The 22,036-nt window shown below is 38.0% G+C and overlaps 1 protein-coding gene across 3 annotated transcripts in view; it reads left to right on the top strand.

Annotated features, from left to right (window-relative positions):
- The window catches only part of RRAS2 (RAS related 2), an 89,438-nt gene extending 73,053 nt beyond the window's left edge, over positions 1-16,385 (top strand). For 2 of the 3 annotated variants that reach the window (XM_017525790.2, XM_037737504.1), the window contains exons 5-6: positions 12,252-12,370; positions 14,886-16,385. In XM_017525790.2, the coding sequence (XP_017381279.1) occupies positions 12,252-12,370; positions 14,886-14,973 (207 nt within the window). In that variant the 3' untranslated portion in view covers positions 14,974-16,385. The remainder of the gene's footprint in view (positions 1-12,251; positions 12,371-14,885) is intronic. The other variant, XM_017525791.2, reaches the window with a different exon arrangement.
- Positions 16,386-22,036: the final 5,651 nt, after the last annotated feature.

The following is a 22,036-nucleotide window of genomic DNA, read 5'->3' as shown; positions in this document are numbered from 1 at the left end:
TTTGGATTTTTCCTAAGTCACTTTAATGACTGAATTTTTTAATTCTTCACATTGGCTAGTTCTAATACCAGTAATCTTCAAGAAAAGAATACTTTTAGGTTGGACGCGGTGGCTCATGCTTATAATCCAAGCACTTTGGGAGGCCGAGGCGGGCGGATCATTAGGTCAGAAGTTCAATACTAATCTGGCCAAGACAGTGAAACCCCGTCTCTACTAAAAATAAAAAAATTAGCCGGGTGTGGTGGTGTGCGACTGTAATCCCAGCTACTTGGAAGGCTGAAGCAGAATAATCATGTGAACCCAGGAGGCGGAGGTTGCAGTGAGCTGAGATCACACTATTGTACTCTAGCCTGAGTGACAGTGTGAGACTCTGTCTCAAAAGAAAAAGAAAAGAATATTTTTAGTATTTAGTTACAGGCTAAGTACTTACTCTCACTTGTTGTTTACCCACTTATTGAAATTTTGTTAGTTAAAACAATTTTTTTGGTAACACTATACATTCATCTTTTTTGTGGGGGAGGGGAACAAGGTCAGTTGTATGTTAATGCAGCCTGTACATTGGTATTAATTCATTCTCATGCTGCTGTAAGGACATACCCAAGACTGAGTAATTTATAAAGAAAAAGAGATTTAATGGACTCACAGTTTCACATGGATGGGGAGACCTCACAATCATGGCAGAAGGCGAAGGAGGAGCAAAGGCATGTCTTACATGGCGGCAGGCAAGAGAGCACGTGCAGGGGAACTGCCCTTTATAAAACCATCAGATCTCATGAGACTTGCTCATTATCATGAGAACAGGATGGGGGAAACCACTGATGGTTCAGTTATCTCCACCTGGTCCCTCCCATGACATGTGGGGATTATGGAAACTATAGTTCAAGATGAGATTTGGGTGGGGACACAGCCAAACCATATCAATGGTATATGGACTCTTTTTTTTTTTTTTTTTTTTTTAAAGGTCTTTAACCTCTGCCCCAATCTGGAATGTATTGTTTAAATTGTCTCTTTTGTTGGTATTTAAGTATTCTTGTTTTTATATTATGTTGTGTTTACAGATTATTAGGATTTTGTTGGAAAAGTACAAACATCAGGAAAAATTGGTTGATAAACAGCTTTGAGGGCAGCCTTCTATTTTGTGACTGTCTTTGATTTGAGCTGTATATATAAAATTTTATTGGAGCATACCAGATTTCAAACACTGACTTATGAGAAAATGATATATTATCCTAATGCTAAAATTTGGAAATGTTCACTGATGAAACTTGGTAAAGAATTAATTTTCCTGTTAGATCTCTTTCGAATCTGAGTTATAAAGTCAGGGTGAAAAAATTTGTTCATTTCAAATCAGTATAAACTGTTTGAAATAATTAAGAGTATGGCTTGTTCACATTATAAACCTAGCATAGACAGTTCATTTATTTTTTTTTTTAAAGATTTAATTTTGTTGTTTTTTAGACCATTTCCTTGAGGTTTCTAAACCTGATTATATTTATTAATATTGCCCAGTGGACCCTGTCTATGGCTCTTCTCAGTTCTTTCTAGTACTAGAAACTCTCTATGTCATTGCATCCGGGAAGTAATGGAAAGTAGATGTGCAGTGAGGGAGTTCTCTTCCCCATCTCTCGCTGACTTCTGCCTCATCCCGTATGCTTCCTGCCCTGATTATAGAAATAAGATCTTTCTCAAACCTTCTCATGGTGGTAGCTCCAGTAAAGGAATACGTAGGAGACCTAGGATAGGTAGAGATCTCCTGTCACGTAGGCAGTGGCAGATTAGGGAGAGGAGGATGGTCACTAGAACCCAAAGAGGCTCTGCCATTATCAGCTTGGGACAGGGTCTATATGAGTTATTTTTAAGTTGTCTTTATACCAGATTGAGGATCCTTAGCCGAAAAATCTGAAATCTGAAATGCTCCAAAATCTGAAACTTTTTGAGAGCCAGTATGATTCCACAAGTGGAAAATTTCACACCTGACCTCATGTGATATCACAGTCAAAACACAGTCAAAACTTTGTTTCATGTACAAAATTATTTAAAATGTTGTATAAAATTATCTTCAGGCCATGTGTATAAAGTGTATATGAAAAGTAAATGAATTGTGTTTAGACTTGAGTTCTATCCCCAAGAAACATCATTATGTATATGCAAATACTATATTCTAAAATCAAAAAAATTTCAAAATCCCAAACACTTCTGGTCCTATGCATTTTGGATAAGGGATATTCAACCTGTATTGAAGATTGCCAGAATGTGGTATGCACTTTCCATCTGTCTGCAGACAGTCAACATATTGTGGCACTGGCTTTGTTTGTATATCATTGGATTATAATTTTTTTCATGGAATTTTTTTTTCTTTTTGTGGAAGTCATAAATTCTCAGAGTTAAGAAGTGGGAGAACAATATAGGAAATGATTTCCATATTTCTGTCACCCTAAAGATATGTAGTGTTAACTTGGAGTAAGTTATTTTGTATTTTTTTTTTTTGTCTAACCCATATAAATAGACATAAATTATGTATATTCTGAAAAGCATAGATGTATATATATCCAAGGGAGAAAAGCAAGTGCCTGAAATCCAATTGTTTAGTTTTCTGCTCATTTATAGAGTCTACTCTGTGTAGAATAGGCACAAAGAAAAGATTCATTCCTCCTTATGCTTTTTCTTCCTTTGCACCTGTACTCAGGCATGTTGACTACTCTTACTTCAGAAGTCATGACCACAGCCTTTAGTGCTGACTGGAAATCCTACATTTCCCTAGTCCACTTATTTCCCATTTGTTTGGATAATTTTTACCTACTTTCTTGTTCTTCTTCAACCTATAACGCTTTCTTCTCTTTTCTCACTCTCAGCTGATGATACGTATGTTTTCCTGTTTCAGTGAGAGATTTTTACATGTCCTTACCTCCATATCTACTAACCTGAGTGCACAGGTACCCCATCAAGTTCACTTTCCTCCACTTACATGGATAAACTGTTCCTCTGTCTATGACCAACTTCTCCACCAGATACTGGATCCTGTTACTTCTCACCAACTCATGGACATTACCCCAGCAGTTGTTCTATTTCAGATGAACATTTCTACATGATAATTCCCATCAGCATACAACATGCTACAGTGTCTCTCATCTTTAAAACAAAAAACTACAGCAAAACCTTTTTAATCTCACATTCCCCTCTGAGTATATTTTCTCTGCCCCTCTTTAATAGCAAAACTCCTGAAACTTGCTTTCTCTACTTTTTCTCCTGCCATTCTTGATTGTACTGACATCAGACATTCACACCACCATCAGGATCACCAATTGGAAGAATGTCAGTAACATTTGACATGGTTGATCACTACCTTTTTTTGGAAACAGTTTCTTTTCTAAACTCTGAGTTAGTATTTCCTACTCCTCCAGTCTCCCCAGTGTCCTTTGTTGGCACTTCTTTGTCTCCTTGTCTCTCTAAGGTGTCTTGGGCTCTGGATGTGCAAAGACAAACATGCCCTATCTCCTACCCTCAGGGGACATGCTATTGAAATTGAGATACCATAGAGCATAGTATACTATAGATGCTATAGTAGACGTTTTTACCTTTTTAAAGTCTCTTAATTAAAGGTGATGGTCTAGAATGTCTTGACACCCTTACTTGTTCTGCCAAGTCAACTTGGACAGACCACAGGGTTGCTGTAAAAGCTTCTTTCCCCTCTTCAGAGATGTTTAGTTTTTGGTCATCTCTAGGTTCTTAGTAACCAGTCTGGCTTGCTCTCTATTGCTGACCCAGTTTGTTTTTTTCTGTCTTTGTCTTAGGCATGATCCTTTGTAGTTTCTCTACCTTCTTGCATGTTTTCTTGTAGATAATAAATACCAGTTCCCCTTGTTCTTTGAATTTGTGGATCAGCACTGGCCATTTCTACCACTGGCTCCTGAGATTCTGAACCCCACCAGGGAGGAGGGATCATACAGAAGATGCTTTGCTTGCTTGCTTGCTTGCTTGCTTGCTTGTGGCTTCTGTATCTCTGTGGACTGGGCTGCTTCTTTCATCTTTTCATCCATCCAGTATTTACTGAACACGTTTTCTAGGCAGTGATGATGAAGCAGTAGACAGAATAGTTGCTGAAGTTTATGTTAAATAAAACGAGATCTGTAGAATTTGAATGATTGTTTAGTGTTACCAACCATCTGGTCCTTTAGAGGTATGCCAGTCATTTTGTTTATTCTGCTAAAGGTGTAGGAAGAAAACATAGGTAAATGATTTGCTTGCCTTTGCTAAAATATAAAAGTAGGTGAATATAACAACACATTGAATATGAAATTTAATATCGCAGTATGTGGGCTTAGACAGTGGAATTTCATGATATATCTGATTTCAGGTTCTTTGTCCTCAACTCAGCCCTATCTAGATAGAGATCAACTGTTTTTGCTTTTTTGTCTTTACCACCTTTGTCTCCTGGCTTACCTTGGTTGTTCCCTCTTTTTTCTCCGTGTTAGTTGCTTTATTATTAATGGTCACTATTAATTTGAGAAAATAACTCATTATACTTAATAGACAGCTAAGTATATCAACCCAGACTCCTATTTGTCAGTACTTTTGACCACAGTGTGCCCCCTACAGCCTCCTAGGAAAAATAACCCCTCCTTCTCAAATAATAGAGGGTCTTACCACATATGGCCTTACCTGTGCCTTATGTGCATCTAAAAGGGTGAATTTAGATGCTGAGTGTAGATGTAGGTACTATGAGGGCTTCTCAGTTTTGACCAGTCAGTTTTGTTCATGCTTTATCATTAGCACATAGAACAAAGGTATGCACTAAATAAATATTTGTTGAATGGTTGAATCTGGGTACCAGTGAGTTAAGACGTGATATTAAAGTGATGATTCTTTCTGCATAATAGATATTTGTGAAAACAAGTTTTGCTTCAGTAAACTTCATTAGCTTGATATAACTCTGAGTTTTGCAAATGTAGTTTATTCTATTTGGAAATATGCAGTAATAGATGAGCTTATACATATTATTGTGAATTTCTGTAGTTCTGTGAATTTGTTGCATCAGATTCGCCCTGGTTATTTAAAACAAAACATGCCTGGGAAGTGCTCAAATCTACCAAATCAGAATATCTAGGAGATGAGGCTTAATATTTGATATCTTTATAAAACTATCTGGGTCGAGGAACCCTAGGAAATACTTATTTGTTTAGCTTTCAGGGTTTTTTTTGATTTTTGACTTCCACAATGCTGTGGCTCTGTTCCAGTGTGTTGTCCTTTTTGTCTTTTATTGTTTGCTTTGGTGGTGACAATGCTAATTTTACTTAGTTAAAAGTATGCTGCCGGGTACGGTGGCTCACGCCTGTAACCCCAGCACTTTGGGAGGCCGAGGTGGGCAGATCACCTGAGGTTGGGAGTTCGAGACCAGCCTGACCAACATGGAGAAACCCCATATCTACTAAAAACACAAAATTAGCCAGGTGTGGTGGCACATACCTATAATCCCAGCTACTTGGGAGGCTGAGGCAGGAGAATCACTTGAACCTGGGAGGCGGAGATTGTGGTGAGCCGAGATCACACTACTGCACTCCAGTCTGAGTAACGAGAGTAAAACTCTTTCTCCAAAAAAAAAAAAAGTTGCTGTGCCAGTGAGCTCAAAATCAACTTTATATGTGGTTAGAGATTTCTTCACCAGAAATGTATGTATAAATTTGCTGGCTTTGTTTCCTGGAAGACGGTGATGTGAAACTGTGCTTTAAAAACAAACGGCTGGGTGTGGTGGCAGACACCTATGATCCCAGCACTTTGGGAAGCAAAGGCAGGCAGATCCCTTGAGCCCAGAAGTTCAAGACCAGCCTGGGCAATATGGCAGAACCCTGTCTCTACTAAAAATAAAAAAAAGATTGGGCATGGTGGCACGTGCCTGTAGTCCCATCTACTCAGGAGACTGAGGTGGGAAGGTTACCCAAGCCTGGGATGTTGAGGCTACAGTGAGCTGTGATCATGCCACTGCACACCAACCTGGGCAACAGAGTGAGAACCTGTCTCAAAAAAACAAAACAAAAACAGCTAAGTGTAGCACATAACCCTAGCAGCAGGAATTTTTTTATCATCTGGATTATGAATTAATTAACTTTTCTTTTTCCCTTTTTTTCTTTGTTTTGGGAAGGAGTGTTACTCTGTCAACCAAGGCTGGAGTGCAGTGGCACAGTCTTGGCTCACTGCAACCTCCACCTCCCGGGTTCAAGTGATCCTCCTGCTTCAGCCTCCTCAATAGCTGGGATTATAGGGCCCCACCACCACACCCGGCTAGTTTTTATATTTTTAGTAGAGACAGTTTCACCATGTTGTCCAGGCTGGCCTTGAACTCCTGACTTGAGGTGATCCACCCACCTTGGCCTCCCAAAGTGCCAGGATTACAGGCGTGAACCACCAGCCTGGCCTTACTTTTCTTACTCTATATAAAGATAGGTCAGTTGCCATTCCTTTTTATGCGAATTACATTATGCATGATGGGTAGGACAAGGTACCTTTTTGAGGAATAATTGAGCAGAAAGACTAATGGAAAAATTCTAAGTACATATATTACCTTCCCCAAATCAAATTTACCCCAGTAGAGTAAGTAATTTGTTGAGATTTCTTTTTCTTTTTGTATTTTTTTGTTTTTACTTAAGAATGTACTTATTTGATTATTTGTACACCATTTACTTAACATATGTTAAATTATTTATTTAGCTGCTAAGCATGCTTCTAAGCTTTGGGTGTACAAAGACAAATCTGTCTTAACTTCCTAGCCTCAGAGGACATGATACCATGCTGAAAGAACAAGAAAACAAAACTAAAAATTTTTCTGTGGTATTGTTAGTCTTACCAGTGGTAACCAGAGGGTGTGATGGGAGCTCTGAGCAGGTGCTTCCAAAACAGCATCAACACTTAGGGGGAAATTTGATTGCTCAGGTCTTGAAAGGTTTGTGAGGAAGAATTTGAGAGTGTAGAGTTGAGAGAGAAGGGACAACATCCCAGGAAGAAGGAACAGAATTTGTGACAACATAGGGGTATTTTTATAGGAAGAAATTTCCCATGTCGAATTTTCCTAAAATAGAAATTGTCCTGTCTAAAATTGGTGCTTCTGTGAAGCTTTCTGTTTTTACTTGGCTTCCTTCTTTGTTGTTATTTATTCTGGTAACTTTATCAGTTTATATTTCAAATGCATAGGCCTTGTGGTACATATGTTTTTTTGAAGAGAGACAAGGTAAATTTAAAAATTACATAAACTTAGATATACCAGTGCTATGAAGAACTTTACTGTTATCCTGTTGGAATGCAACAGGGCACAAACTGTTACGAAGTAGTTGTTGGATATATGTATATTGATGTAATAAACTAATGATACTGTATTGAGGCTACTAAATTTTTGAATAAAATATTAAATTGGGAGAACAAACTACATAAAAAGTTTAAAAGGAACAATACCTTGAGCTCAAATAGGGCCAGGAATAATTCATATTCCAATCAATCAAAATGGAAAATTATATATTTTTGAGTATTGGATAGTATAACTCAGAAGGGTTTTGTCCCAGTAGTGGATCAAAATTAGCCAAACTAAATGCTTTTCTGGTACTCTATAACAAAACCTAGTGCGTGACCTGAAAGGATGAACATGTTTCCAAATAACTGCATCCTAGAAGAAAGCTCATGAATGTGTGTGGAAATACATATCTAATTCTCAATAGGTATAAAACCCATCCTTCTACTCAGAAATTCCAGGCATATAAAGAAGCAAGAAAATATGACCCACAATAAAGAAGCAAATCAATTCATAGATCCAGAAATGACAAAGATAATAGAATTAGTGGACAGAGACATTAAAACCGTTATTTCGACTATATTTTATACAATCAAGAAGCTAGAGAAAACATGTTAAATAGAGACATGAAGATGTAAAAAGGTCCAAATCAAACTTTCAGAAGTAAAACTATAATGTTTGACATGAAAAATGCACTGGATGGAATTAACAGCAGAAGTAATTGCTGAAAATTTCCACATTTGTTGAAAAATAAAGACACACATCCAAGAAGCTTAACAAATCTGGAGCACAAGAAATATGAAGAAAATTATAAGATACATTATAGTGAAATAGCTTAAAATCAGTGATGAAGAAAAAAATCTGAAAAATAGCCAGAGGGGAAAAGAGCACGTTACATATAGAAGAACAAAGATAAGGATGGCAGGAGTTGTCATTATATTTCATTGGAAACAGTGAAGCCAGAAGATGATGGCTCAGAATCTTTTAAGTACTGATAGCAAAAATGGTCATCTAGAACTCAGTACACACCAAAAATTTATTTCCAAAATGGAGATGAAATAAACACTTTTCCCAGACATATAAAAGCGAGATAATTCATCATCAGCAGACCTGCATTACAAGCAATGTGAAAAGATGTCCTTAGGCAGAAGGAAAACTATACCAAAGGGAAATCTGGATATAAATCTGAAAATGAATACAGAGTACCAGAGATGGTAATTATGTGAATAAATATAAATTACTCTTATTATAAGAATATTTAAAGTAAAAATAATAAATGCATTTTGAGTTAAAAGTTAATAACAACAGGAGGGAGCAACGTTGTTGTAACTAGTTTGAGTTTTTGTTTTGGGAGATGAGGTCTCACTGTGTTGACCAGACTGGCCTTGAACTCTTGAACTCCAGTGATCCTCCTGCCTCAACCCAAGTAGCTGGGACTTGAGGCACGTACCTTTGCACCTGGCTCTATTGTAAGGTTCTTAATCCATACCTGAATTGGTATAGTATCATTTGAATTAGACTGTCATGAATTAAAAATGTATACTTATAAATTCTAAAGCAATCACTGAAATAACAAATAATATAGTTAATTAACCAACAAAGGAGGTAAAATGCAGTAATAAAAACAGCTCAGCTAACCCAAAAGGAGGTAGAAAAAGAAGACAACTAGAACAAAGAATAGATGATATGGATAGGAAACTAATAGCAAGATGATTGAACAATATCAATGAGCAAATTAAATGTAAGTTGTGCAAATGTCTCAAAAGGCAGATGTTGTTAGATTGAATTAAAAAAAGCTGCAAGAAATCTACTTTAAATATGAAGACACAAAGGTTAAAGTAAAAGCATAGAGTAAGATATTTGTATAGCTACTTTAATTATTTTCATTATTATTGCTAGCCAGGCATTAATGAAAATAATTAAAGTAGCTATATAAATATCAGACTAAGATGTCAGAGCCAAGACTATTACCAGGAATAAAGAAGATTGTTTCATAATGATAAGGAGATTAATTCATCAGGAGGACATAACAGTCCCTAACATTTGTGATCTAATAGTAGCTTCAAAAATCTTGAAGCAAGAATGTTAAGAACTGGAAGGAGAAATAGACAAATTCACACTTACAATCAGAGACTTCAGTACCCCTCTCAATAACTGATAGGAAGGTAGAAAGAAAATCAGTGAAGATATAGATGACTTGAGCAACACTGTCAAATACCATATCCTAATTGATATTAATTGTACACTTCACCCAACAACAGTAGAATGTGCCTTCTTTTGAAATAAGAATGGGTCATAAAATGAGCCTCAATAAATTTAAAAGGATTTCAGTTGGACAGTGTGTATTTTCTGACCACAGTGGAATTAACTTGGAAATTAGTAACAGAGAGGTATCTAGGAAATCTCCGAATATTGGGAAATTAACATATTCCAACTAGTTCTTGGGTCAGAGAAGAAAATGAAAAGAGAAATTACAAAGAAATTATTGAACTGAATGAAAATTAGAACACATCATCAAAATTTGTGGCATGCTACTAAAGAAAAGTATACATAGAGAAATTTATAGCACTAAATATTTGTCTTAGAACAAAGGTCTTAGTTCAATGACTTTTAGTTTCTTCGTTAAGAAATTAGAAGAAAAAGAGAAAATTAAAACCCGTATTATGTAGGCAGGAAATAAGAGAATGAGGACCAATGAAATGAAAAATAATAAAATTATAAAGAGGAAAGAAAAATTGGCAGAGCGTGGTGGCTTATGCCTGTAATGCCAACACTTTGAGAGGCTGAGTCAGGAAGATTGCTTGAGCCCAGAAGTTCAAGACCATCCTGGGTAATATAGACTCCATCTCTACCAAAAAATAAATAAAAACCCCAGACTGGCTTTTTAGAAAATCAAATTTACAAGACTCTTGTCAGGATAATCAGATAGAAAAGGCACAATATCAGGAATGAGAGCTGTATCTTCACTTTAGATTCTTCAGGTGTTTAAAAGATGATAAATACTATAAACACCTTTATGCCAATAAATTCAACAAGTTAAATGAAATGGCCACATTACTTGAAAGGCACAAACTCCCAAAGCTCACTCAAGCGGGGGTGGGGGTGGGGGGATGGGGAGAGGGGAGGGAGGGAGGGAGATAATATGAGTAGTAATTTATCTATAAAATAAATTGAGTTTGTTTTAAAAACTTCCTCTCAAAGAAAACTTCAAGCTCAAATAGATTTGCCTGGTGAATTATACCACACATTTAAAGAAGAAATACTTGTGATTCTGTACAAAGTGTTCTACAACATTGAAGAGGAGAGAAAATTCTTTCCAACTTTTATGAAGCCATCACAGCACCCAGAAACCCAAACCAGAGGAAAACAAGAAATCTGTAGTCCAGTATCTCTCATGAACACAGATACAAAGATTCTTAATAAAATATTAAATAGAATTTAACAGTATATAAAAAGAGCATTACATCACTCAAAGAGAGTTTATTCCCATAATGGGTTGTTGGTTTGATATTTGAAAGTGAGTCAGTATAATTCATATTAGCAGACTAAAAAGGAGAAATCATATAATTATCTCAATAGATGCATGAAAAACATTTGGTAAATCCACCATCTGTTCCTGATAAATGCCTTATACAAGGGAGTAGGGGAGGACTTTGTTAACCTGAGAACAGACATCTACCAAAAAAGTTCTATAACTGACAGCATACTTAATGGTGAAAGACTAGCTTTGTTTCTAAGATCCAAAACAGGTCAAGAGTATTCTCACCACTTACTGTGTTGGAGGTTCTAGGCAGTGCCCTAAGGCTGGAAAAGGAAATAAAAGACATCCACATCAAAAAGCAAGAAATAAAACTGTCTTTATTAGCAGATGATGTGGTTATGTAGAATGGCCTATGGAATTTACAAAAGAACTCCTAGATAAATGAGTTCAGAATGTTTCCAGAGTATGAGATACACAAAAATTATGATCCTATTTTTGTAGTGTGAAAACTACATATGAAAAATGACCAAAAGATGTGGTTCTCTATGTTTTTTAGGTTCCTAAATTTTCTTCAATTTTTTTCCTCCATTTAACTTTTCTAATTTTTTGGCAAGTGTTTACTTTTGTGATGATAGCAATAAAATATATTGTTTTCAGAAATAAAATTTTAAGTCTCACTATATAAGTGTAAATGTAATAGAGTTTACAACATCTCTCTATTCAAATCCTTACATTTAAAACATATAGGAGTTTACTTACATTCAGTTCATGTTTTCTTATTCTGACCTGCCATTTTATACATCAGTCAGCTATGCCACCTCTCTCTGACCTCCAAAATATAAGGCATTGTGAGGACCTGTGATTGCATTCATAATTCATTTCCCCCCACATATTGATGAGTGTCACCTGTGTACCAGGTACTGGGGAATGCAGTGATGAAGAGACTTCATGGCCTCTGAAGCTTAAACTTTTTCCATCTTCACCTCTTGCCATTTTCTGTCTTTGCTTATTGTATTCCAGCTATGTGAGGTTTCTTTTAGTTCTTGGAAAGCCCATTCCCTCTCATGGCCTCATACAATCAAGTTTTCTCTGTCAGGAAAATGTCCTCACACCCCCACCCTCCACCCCTCAACTCTGTACTATGTTAGCTTAAACGTCACTTCCTCAGGGAAACTTTCCCTGATCTCCCTGACAGAGTCATATACTTCAATAGCACCTTACACTTTTCCCTTCCCAGAATGTATCACTGTTGTATTTAACACTTTTTGTGTGATCTCTAGTTAGTTGGAAATACTGCTGTAGGCTATTATTTCCATCACAGGTATTGTTCTGCAGGAGTGGGCTTTAGTTTATTTTGAGCTGTTAAGTCTGTTGATTCATCTTATGATAAAACACCTTGGCCTCTGGCTGAAATACTAGCACAATCTGTGGCCAGGATTAGATGGAGCAAATCTAGTAGTTAATAACGTACCATAAACTTAACTGTTGGAATTTCAGGTAACACAGGAAGAAGGACAACAGTTAGCACGGCAACTTAAGGTCACATACATGGAGGCATCAGCAAAGATTAGGATGAATGTAGATCAAGCTTTCCATGAACTTGTCCGGGTTATCAGGTAAGCAAAACATATTCTAGAAGTATGTCTTAATAAATCACTATTAAGTGTTTTTAGTAAGAAAGAGGCTATTTTATTTAGGAGTGATTCCTTTCTAGGGATTAATGCACATGGTGCATTACAATTTTTTTTTGTTATGTTTTGAGATGGAGTCTCTGTTGCCCAGGCTGGAGTGCAATGGCACCATCTGAGCTCACTGCAACCTCTGTCTCCTTGGGTTCAAGTGTTTCTGATGTCTCAGCCTCCCAAGTCGCTGGTATTACAGGTGGCCACCACCATGCCCAGCTAATTTTCTGTATTTTTTAGTAGAGACAGGATTTGGCCAAGTTTGCCATCCAGGCTGGCCTTGAACTCCTGACCTCGGATGATTCACCCACCTTGGGTGATCCACCCGCCTTGGCCGCCCAAAGTGCTGGGATTGCAGGCTTGAGCCACCATGCCTGACTAACATTACAGTTTTCAAGTACATATTCTAGGCATATCTAGAATTTAAAATCTAACTTAATTACGAAGTAGAAAGTACACATAGAATTTTGAAAAGAATAAATGCTGCCTTTACTGATGACAGCAGCTAACTTTTGCATGATAATCCCTCCCAGATTCTGTGCTAAATGTTTAACATGTATTATTATATGTAATTCTCACCATAGCTCAATAAACTAAATAGTGTTTTATCCTAACTTTCAGAGGAGAAAACAAAGGTACAGAAAAAGAAGTAAAATAACTTTTTCAAAGTTTAGACATATTAAATGGCAGAACTGGGGCTTCAATTCAAATCTCTGATTCCAGAGCCTGTGCTCCTAGCTTTCTTTTTATTCCAACACATCTCAGGCTAAGAGTAAGCCAGATAGTAGAGATTCAATAATCCTGCAAAGTGTGAAGTATAACATCCTACACAACAAAGAATTTTTCTGTTGGATTCCCTAGGGGGCCCCTGTGGTTTAAAAAGTGTTAATGGGTTCCAAGAAGCTTAAGGTGTTGGTTAAGTTCTGATAAGAGTTACTAGATATGTTTGTGGGTGAGAAAGAGGACGTTTCTTTAGTGAGTAGCATTTGATTTATTATTTTGGGTCTTGGTGCCTGGCCCCTATTTCACACTGTGCTCTGTAGATCTGGGATTCTCTGCTAGTGAGACAGTTTGATAGGAATGTGAAGTGGACTCATGTGTTGTGTTGTGTTGTGTTTTGAGACAGAGTCTCTCTTTGTTGCCCAGGCTGGAGTGTAGTGGTGTGATCTTGGCTCACTGCAACCTCCACCTCCTGAGTTCAAGCAATTCTCTTGCCTCAGCCTCCCAAGTAGCTGGCACTACAGGTTGTCTGCCACCATACCCAGCTAATTTTTTTTTTTTTTTTGTATTTTTAGTAGAGATGGAGTTTTACCATGTTGCCCAGGCTGCTCTTAAACTCCTGAGCTCAAGTGATCCGTCTGCCTTGGCCTCCAAAAGTGCTGGGATTACAGGCATGAGCCACCACACCCAGGCTTCATATTTATTTTGTATCTAAGGTAAATTGGCACCTGAGCTATGATCTTCTTGTACTTACTAGCCCCTTGCCAAAGCATTCTCTTTCTGTGAAGAAAAAAAGAAAAAATGAAGGTTATAGGTTTTTCTTTTTTAGTAGTTGGTTAAAAATCCCAGTCCCATTATTTTTTAATGGGTACAGAGTTTCAGTTTTGCCAGATGAAAAAGATCTAGAGATGGATGATGATGACGGTTGCACAACAACATGCATGTACTCAATACCGTCAAATATATACTTAAAAATGGCTAAGATGGAAAATTTTATGTTGTATGTATTTTACCCTCTTTCCCCATTCCAGTTCCATTTTAGTGTCAAGCAACTGATGAAACAGTGCCTTCTTAACGTAATTATGACGGCCTTTTTGAAATGTTGTCCTTTGTTTTGGTTCTTAGGCTCTTTCCTTATCCATCAGTAATTCAGGAATGAGGTGGGGAATAGAGGAGGTTTTTTGTTTGTTTTGTTTTTAATGCCAGGCGCTATTAAATATATTTAAATATCACAAGATCTTTAATCCTTACAATAACTGTTAAAGGTAGGTTGCCATTATTGCCTTCTAAAAAACTGAGGCTCAGATTAGATCAACTAACTTGTCTAATACTGAATTTAATAAGTGGCAGAATAGGGATAAAACCTGCATACCTCATAAAGGTAATTTTATATTGCACTATAATGATGAATCTTTATTCTTAAGTATGCCTTAGATTCATGGAATTTCAAATTGGGAGGGGAATTTAGAGATTACTGAGTCTGGTATCTCATCTGATTCAGACCTCATCCATTAAAGCAACTTCACAGTTCTGTTTATGCTGGTGTTGATGAATTTGTGCCCTTTTTTGGTGAGGGTAAGGAAGAGAGAAATCTTTGCTTTGTTCCCTAGTTGAAGTTTATCATTGAAAAGCATCTGCACTTAAAGTGAACTTGTGCAAAAAGTAACCTGTATTTGTAATAGTAGATTACCAAGAAGGCAATTATATTTTAGATTTTTTTATTTTACAGGAAATTTCAAGAGCAGGAATGTCCTCCTTCACCAGAACCGACACGGAAAGAAAAAGACAAGAAAGGCTGCCATTGTGTCATTTTCTAGAATCCTTTCAGTTTTAGCTACCAACTGTCAGGAAAAGCCCTCATCTCCTCTTCCTCTCCTCAGTTTACATCTTATTTGGTACCTTTCTAGCCTTAGACAAATGATCACCATGTTAGCCTTAGACCAAGAAGCTGGCTAGTCAGTCCTTTCCGTGAAGCTAATACAATGGTCATTTCCAGACAAATTTAAAGAAAACACTAAGGCTGCTTCAAAGATTATCTGATTCCTTTAAAATATGTGTCTATATACACAGACACTTTTTTTAAGTGCTTACATTTTAATAGAGATGAATCAGTTTTGGAATCTAAGCTGTTTGCCAAGCTGAAACCACAGGTTGCGAAATAATTTTTAACTTTTGGAATCATACTGCCTACTGTTACTCTAAATAGAAATATAGGGTTTTTTTTTAATGTGAATTTTTGCCTATCTTTAAAAATTTCAATGTCAGCCTTTGTTAATCTTAAATACACTGAATTGAATCTACAAAAGTGAAACATCTCAGACCTTTACTGATACTACAGCTTTTCTTTTCTGGTGGCCAAAATACCAAAATGCCTATTGTATTTATGGATTAAAAACTGCTCATAAAAGCCTGTGTTATTACTCCTACTCTTGAAGATGATAATAGTCTACGTGGTCAAATATTTGGACTCATTCAAGACTTAAACATTTCAGTGTACTTGATTTTTTAATTTAACTCTTTTTCACAGCCACGCTAAGGGTAAAAATAGTTTCTGTCTTCCTTTTCAAGTATTTCTGGATAAGGGATTTGAAAAACTAAAACTGTTTTTGTTTGATGTAATATAAAATATGGAATTGATCTTTCCGGGGTCAGAGATGATTAATGTTTTTGCTATATACTTTTTATACATTATTTTCTTATCAAACTAGTTAACAAGTATTTTTATATGTTTGTAAGCAGATATGCTTTCACAGCATACCTTGTGTAAATGTAAAGATAAGTATTTAATTCTCACTGTTCACTTTTAACTGACAAAAACAAGTGGAAACTATAGAAACTGTGGTAGAACTTTTACTTGCTGGTCTGGTCTTGGTTGTACCCATCTTTGGCCAGTCACATATCTACTCAAGAAACCTTCCCAATAGAGTACAACAGGATGAGACTCTGAAATCACTTTTAATATTCCCTGCTAGATATTGATTGTTATATCAAGTATTAGGTGTAAGCTTTTAATGGACAATTAGTATAACTGTGGATGGCATCTGATTTTGTTTTTAATTCTGTGGATTGTGTTTAAGCAATTCAATAGTATGTTCCTGATTTTGAGATGCTAAGTGGTATTGCACAGTTGTCACTTTATCAAGTGTGTACAACAGTCCCATGAAGTTTATAGAGCATACCCTTGTATAGCTTCAGGTGCTAGAATTAAAATTGATCTGTTATCACAAGATGATGCTTGATTACTCATTGTGTTAATTTAGTGGTTTCTTAAGGGAACAAGTGTTAGCAAAACTTATTTTAGTAGCTCTATGCCTTTTTTTCCAGTGCCTTAGGGTTTGAATCTAAAAGTCAGCATTGGTCATTCAGTAGATGGAGTGGATGTGAAACAGTTTGGTGTTCTTTGATTTCTTGAATATTTACTTAAGTCAGTGTTTCTTAAACTTTTTGTTATGTCGTGCTCCTGACAGAGAAACCCAGCTTTAGAGGAAGGTGAATACATATACATATACCCCTCTGAAGATGAAACTGAAAACAGGTAAAGCCAATACATATATTTGAAGACCATGGCTCACACCTATAATCCCAGCACTTTGGGAGGCCGAGGCGGGTGGATCACCTGAGGTCAGGAGTTCGAAACTAGCCTGACCAACATGATGAAACTCCGTCTCTACTAAAAATACAAAAATTAGCTGGGGGTGGTGGTGGGTACCTGTAATCCCAGCTACTCGGGAGGCTGAGGCAGAAGAATTGCTTGAACCCAGGAGCAGGGGTTGCAGTGAGCTGAGATTTCACCATTGCACTCAGCCTGGGTAACAGAGCAAAACTCCATCTTAAAAAAAAAAAATCATAATTAAATGCTGTACTTCATAGTATAATTATGTTGATACAGAATTCTGGTACAGTTTGGTACAGTTATTGCCTAGGAAGATACCATGTTTATCCTGTGGCTTTTGATACTCTAGCACTGTCATGTATCCTTAGTAGTACTTTCAGTTGGCAAAGTTTATTTGTTCTAGGCAACTTCGGATAACAAGAGATTGCTTACATAATATCCAGATTTTATGAGAAACCAATCAACTTTTTAAAATCTCAGTTTATTTTTTTCTTCTTTATGCTTTGCTTTGAATTATTTTTATTACATCTTCAAGGCCCATTACCTTCACGCCTCCCCTCCTCTGCCCTCCCTGTCATCCTCCCCTTCCCGTCATCCTCTGTCCTCCTATCCCCTTCCTCTCTCCTCCCCTCCTCCCCTTTCCTTTCCCCTTCCCTCCTCCCCTTCCTCTCCCCTCCCCTCCTCTCCTTCCTCTCCCCTCCCTTTCTCTCCATTCCTCTCCCCTTCCTCTTCCTCTCACTCCTCCTTCCCTTTCCTTTCCCCTTCTCCTTGCCCTTCCTCTCCCCTTCCCCTTCCTCTCCCCTTCCCTTCCTTTCCCCCTCCCCTCCTCCTTTCCCTCTTCCCTCCCTTCCCCCTTCCCCTTTCCTTACCCTGTAATGTCTCCCTCTGTTGCCCAGGTTGGAGTGCAGTGGCACCATCTTGGCTCACTGCAACCTCTGCCTCTCAGGCTCAGGTCATCCTCCCACTTAAGCCTGTTGACTAGCTGGGACTACAGAGGCTCATGCCACCATGCTGGGCTACTTTTTGTACTTTCTGTAGGGATGAGGTCTTGCCATGTTGCTTAAGCTGGTCTCAAACTCCTGAACTCAAGCTATCTGCCTTCCCCAGCCTCTCAAAGTGTTTAGATTATAGGCATGAGCCACTGTACCCTATCCCCAGAACCATTTCTTCTGCTGCTGTTTAATCTGTTGTTTGAATCTTATCCAGTGAATTTTCATTTTGGATTTTGTGGGGTTTTTATCCCCTGGAAATGATATTTGGATTTTTTAAAAAATATATATTATGCTTCTCTCCTCATTGTGTTCATGTATTCCTCTTAACTAGCCCCTCTCAACTGGTTTTGCAAAACATTGAGCCCTGAATTAACACACAACATATACAGCATTTGGGCTCAGTTTGCATCTAGAAAATTTGCATTGTACCTTAGCATCTAGAATGGTACAGCCATGTGCCATTTTTGGGAGGTTGGAGAAAATACTCAGATAACTGGGGCTCAGTTCTCTCACAGAACCGTGATTTAGAAAGGCTGCTTTGAATATTTGAACATGGCTGTTTTAATGTTTTTGCTTGAATAATTTTTGGATTTGTTTCTATTGACTGAGTTTTCTGTAGTTACAGGTTGCATTTTTTTGTTTTTTCACATGTCAAGGAAGTTTTTGGTTGGATGAAGGACATTGTGTATTTTATGTTGTTGGGTGTCTAGATTTTGTTGTCTTCTTTGTTGGGTTTCGTCCTGACAGTTAATTTATTGACTGTAGTTCAGTTTGATCCTTTCAAGACTTCTTTTAAAACTAATGCAGTCTCAAGTAACCTTTTTCCCAGGGTAGGTTAGCTCCAGTACTAAAGTATGACCCTTTTGGGGTCTGTGTTCTGAATGGCTTAAATTATCAATTTGGCTTTTGGGAATGCAAAGAATTCCCAGCCCCGTGTGATCTCTAGGGAACCATTCTATTCACAGCTCATGGGTCATTCTTTGCCCAACCTCCTAGAGTTTTCATCCTAGACATGTGTATCTTAATATTCAGCAAAGACTCAGATTCTATGCATGTCTTTGGAGCTTTTTTTATGTGTAGCTGTCTTCTCACCACAAGTAATTCCTTTGCCTTCTAGTTGATTCAAACTTGCAGATCCTTAATGTCTCCTTTCAGCTCAGAGAAACATTTGTGTCTTATGTGGAATCCCCATCCCCTCTATAGTCTGGAGTGTCTCCAGGCAGATGGACATGGCAGGGTTAAGGCTTACCTTACTTCTTTCCCTTCCATCAGGATTGTAGTCCTTTATTGCCTGGTATACAATGTCTGAAAATGATTGTTTAATGTATTTAGTCCAATTTTTTTGTTTATTTATTTTCCCTGAGACAAAGTCTTGCTCTGTTGCCCAGGCTGGAGTACAGTGGTGTGATCTTGGCTTACTGCAACCTCTGCCTCCCAGGTTCAAGCAGTTTTCCTGCCTCAGCCTCCTGAGTAGCTGGGATTACAGGCTCGCATCACCATGCCTAGCGAATTTTTGTATTCTTAGAGACGGGGTTTCACCATGTTGGGCAGGCTGATTTCAAATTCCTGACCTTGTGATCCGCCCACCTTGGCCCCACAAAGTGCTGAGATTGCAGGTGTGAGCCACCGTGCCTGGCCTAGTCCAGTTTTTAAATTGTCTAGGGAGGGTAACTCTGATTCCTGTTACTCCATTGTCATTGGAACTTGAAGTCTTTCCAATTTGATGTTTACTGTACAATCAGAGGTGCCTTATAAATTTTTAAATCTCTGACTTGAAATGTTTCTTACAAAGAGTGGCCAGTCGCCTGGAATGAATAGTCCTTATCTGTGTGGCCATTTTTTCTCTACAGTTGGGTGTTGGCAACTTTTTTCATAAAGGGCCATATCGTTAAGTATCATCTTGGGCTTTACAGGCTGTATCTCTGTCCCAACTACTCCACCTTGCCATTATAGCACTGAAGCAGCCATAAGCAATGTATAAATGAATGAATGTGGCTGTGTTCCAATAAAACTTAGTGTATACTGATGTTTGTGTTTCATATCATTGTCATATGTCATGAAATATGACTCTCCTTTGCAATTGTGAAAACCATTCTGTTCAAAAACAGATGGTAGGATGAATTTGATCCACAGGCTATGGCTTGCCAACCCTGCTTTATAGCACATATACCATTTGAGGTTACATTCCCATCTTTAGAATCTCTTAATCCTCTTTTATGTGGAAGTTCTTTCAGACAGCGTTTCGTGAATGCTGAATGGATGGTCATGAATTTCTGTTCTAGGTATTTTCTTTCTATATTGTTTGTTTAGAGGTTTACCGTATCTCGGAGTTGGACATTTGCCCTTGTTGACATACATTATACCCTTATTGACTATTTTATCATTTGCTTTTAACATTTGATGTAACAAGGTTGTATATACTTAAAGTCTAGCTCGCTCCTCTTCTGTTTATCATCACTTGTTTTAATTCATGTTATTTCTTTTCCCATAGCTATATGCTATACGTAATGAATTCATTTAACAAGTAAGTAGGGGCCAAGCATGGTGTCTCACGCCTGTAATCCCAGCACTTTACTTTGAGAGGACAAGGCAGGTGGATTGCTTGAGGCCAAGACTTTGAGACCAGCCTAGGCAACATAACCAGATCCCATTTCTATAAAAAAGTAAAAATAAAAATTAGCTGGGCATGGTGGCATGTGACTGTAGTCTCAGTCACTCTGGAGACTGAGGTGGGAGGACCATTTTAGCCCAGGAAGTTTGAGACAGCAGTAGAGCTATGATCCTGTGATCAGCCTGTGCAACATAGACCTCATCCTTTTTTTTTTTTTTTTTAAAGTTTTGCTCTGTTGCCCGGACTGGAGTGCAGTGGCATGATCTTGGCTCTTCCGCCTCCTGGGTTCAAGTGATTCTCCTGCCTCAGCCTCCTAAGTACCTGGGATTACAAGCATGTGCCACCATGGCTAATTTATGTATTTTTAGTAGTGATGGAGTTTTGTCATTTTGGCCAGGCTTGTCTCAAACTCCTGACCTCAGGTGATCCACCCACCTTGGCCTCCCAAAGTGCCGGGCTTATAGGGGTGACCCACCACACCTGGCCAAGACTCTTAAAAACAAGAAACCAGATAACTAACTGGCAGGTAAATAGAAGGAGATGATAACCAAATAGTCTTTCTGAAACACATCACTTAAGGGTATCTAATTTAACCAGTGACTGCTTCTAAAATTGCAAAGTAAGTTTTAGCAAAATGTGTTTTAATTAAAAGTACTTGGCTGGGCACGGTGGCTCATGCCTGTAGTCCCAACACTTTGGCAGGCTAAGGTGGGTGGATCACAAGGTGTCAGGAGTTCAAGACCATCCTGGCCAACATGGTGAAATTCTGTCTCTACTAAAAATACAAAAATTGGCTGGGTGTGGTGGCACACACCTATAATCCCAACTACTCAGGAAGCTGAGGCAAGAGAATTGCTTGAATTCAGTTGGCGGAGGTTGCAGTGAGCTGAGATTGCACCATTGCACTCCAGCCTGGGTGACAGAATAAGACTCTGTATCAAAAAACAAAAACAAAAAAACTTGACTGAGCATACAGGTTTTGTGTGTGTGTGTGTGTGTGCATAGCAGTAATAGGCATTCTGGGAAAATGGATAAATATGGAGAGTTTTCTTCTTTCAAATTGCTCAGAGTCTAGTGCAGAAAGTTTTAGAGTGATAAAAACAAATGCTGGGACCCACTTTCAGGGCAGAGTAGGAAAAGCATTAAAAAAGTTTTGTCAAGTCCAGCAGAAGGAATTGTAGCATATATTCCTCCTGGAAAATCTGAGAGAGCTTCTTAATTAGAATTGGTGTTTAAGCTTGAGCTTGGTGGATTGGTAGGATTTGAGATGGAGAGGAGAGAAGAGTGAGGCGGTGGAAAGATGGGAAAGGCCCAGAGCTGGCAGAATGCAGGGTGTATTCTGGACTAGAACCTTGGCCTAAAAAGATTCTACATGGAATGGAAAAAAAATACGATAAAGCAGACTGGGATCAGGTTGTGGAGGGCTTTAAATAGGCTGGCCCTTCTGCATATAATGGGAAACTGCCAAAGATTCTGAACAGGAGGTGCCTGGATCTAATCTAGTGGTTGCATAATGGCAGAGAAGTGCAGATTTGGCAGTCAGATAGAGGTGGTTGGAATCATGGAATCTGTCCTCTTCGTATTATAAACTAAGTGAAGGCAGAATCATGTCTCTTGTGTTTATATTGCCTCGCATGTGCTGAAAAATCATGTGACAAATGGAT

This window comes from Cebus imitator, unplaced genomic scaffold (genome assembly GCF_001604975.1).
Source record: "Cebus imitator isolate Cc_AM_T3 unplaced genomic scaffold, Cebus_imitator-1.0 Scaffold39, whole genome shotgun sequence".
NCBI lineage: Eukaryota > Metazoa > Chordata > Mammalia > Primates > Cebidae > Cebus > Cebus imitator.
This window is presented reverse-complemented; position numbering and strand designations above follow the sequence as displayed.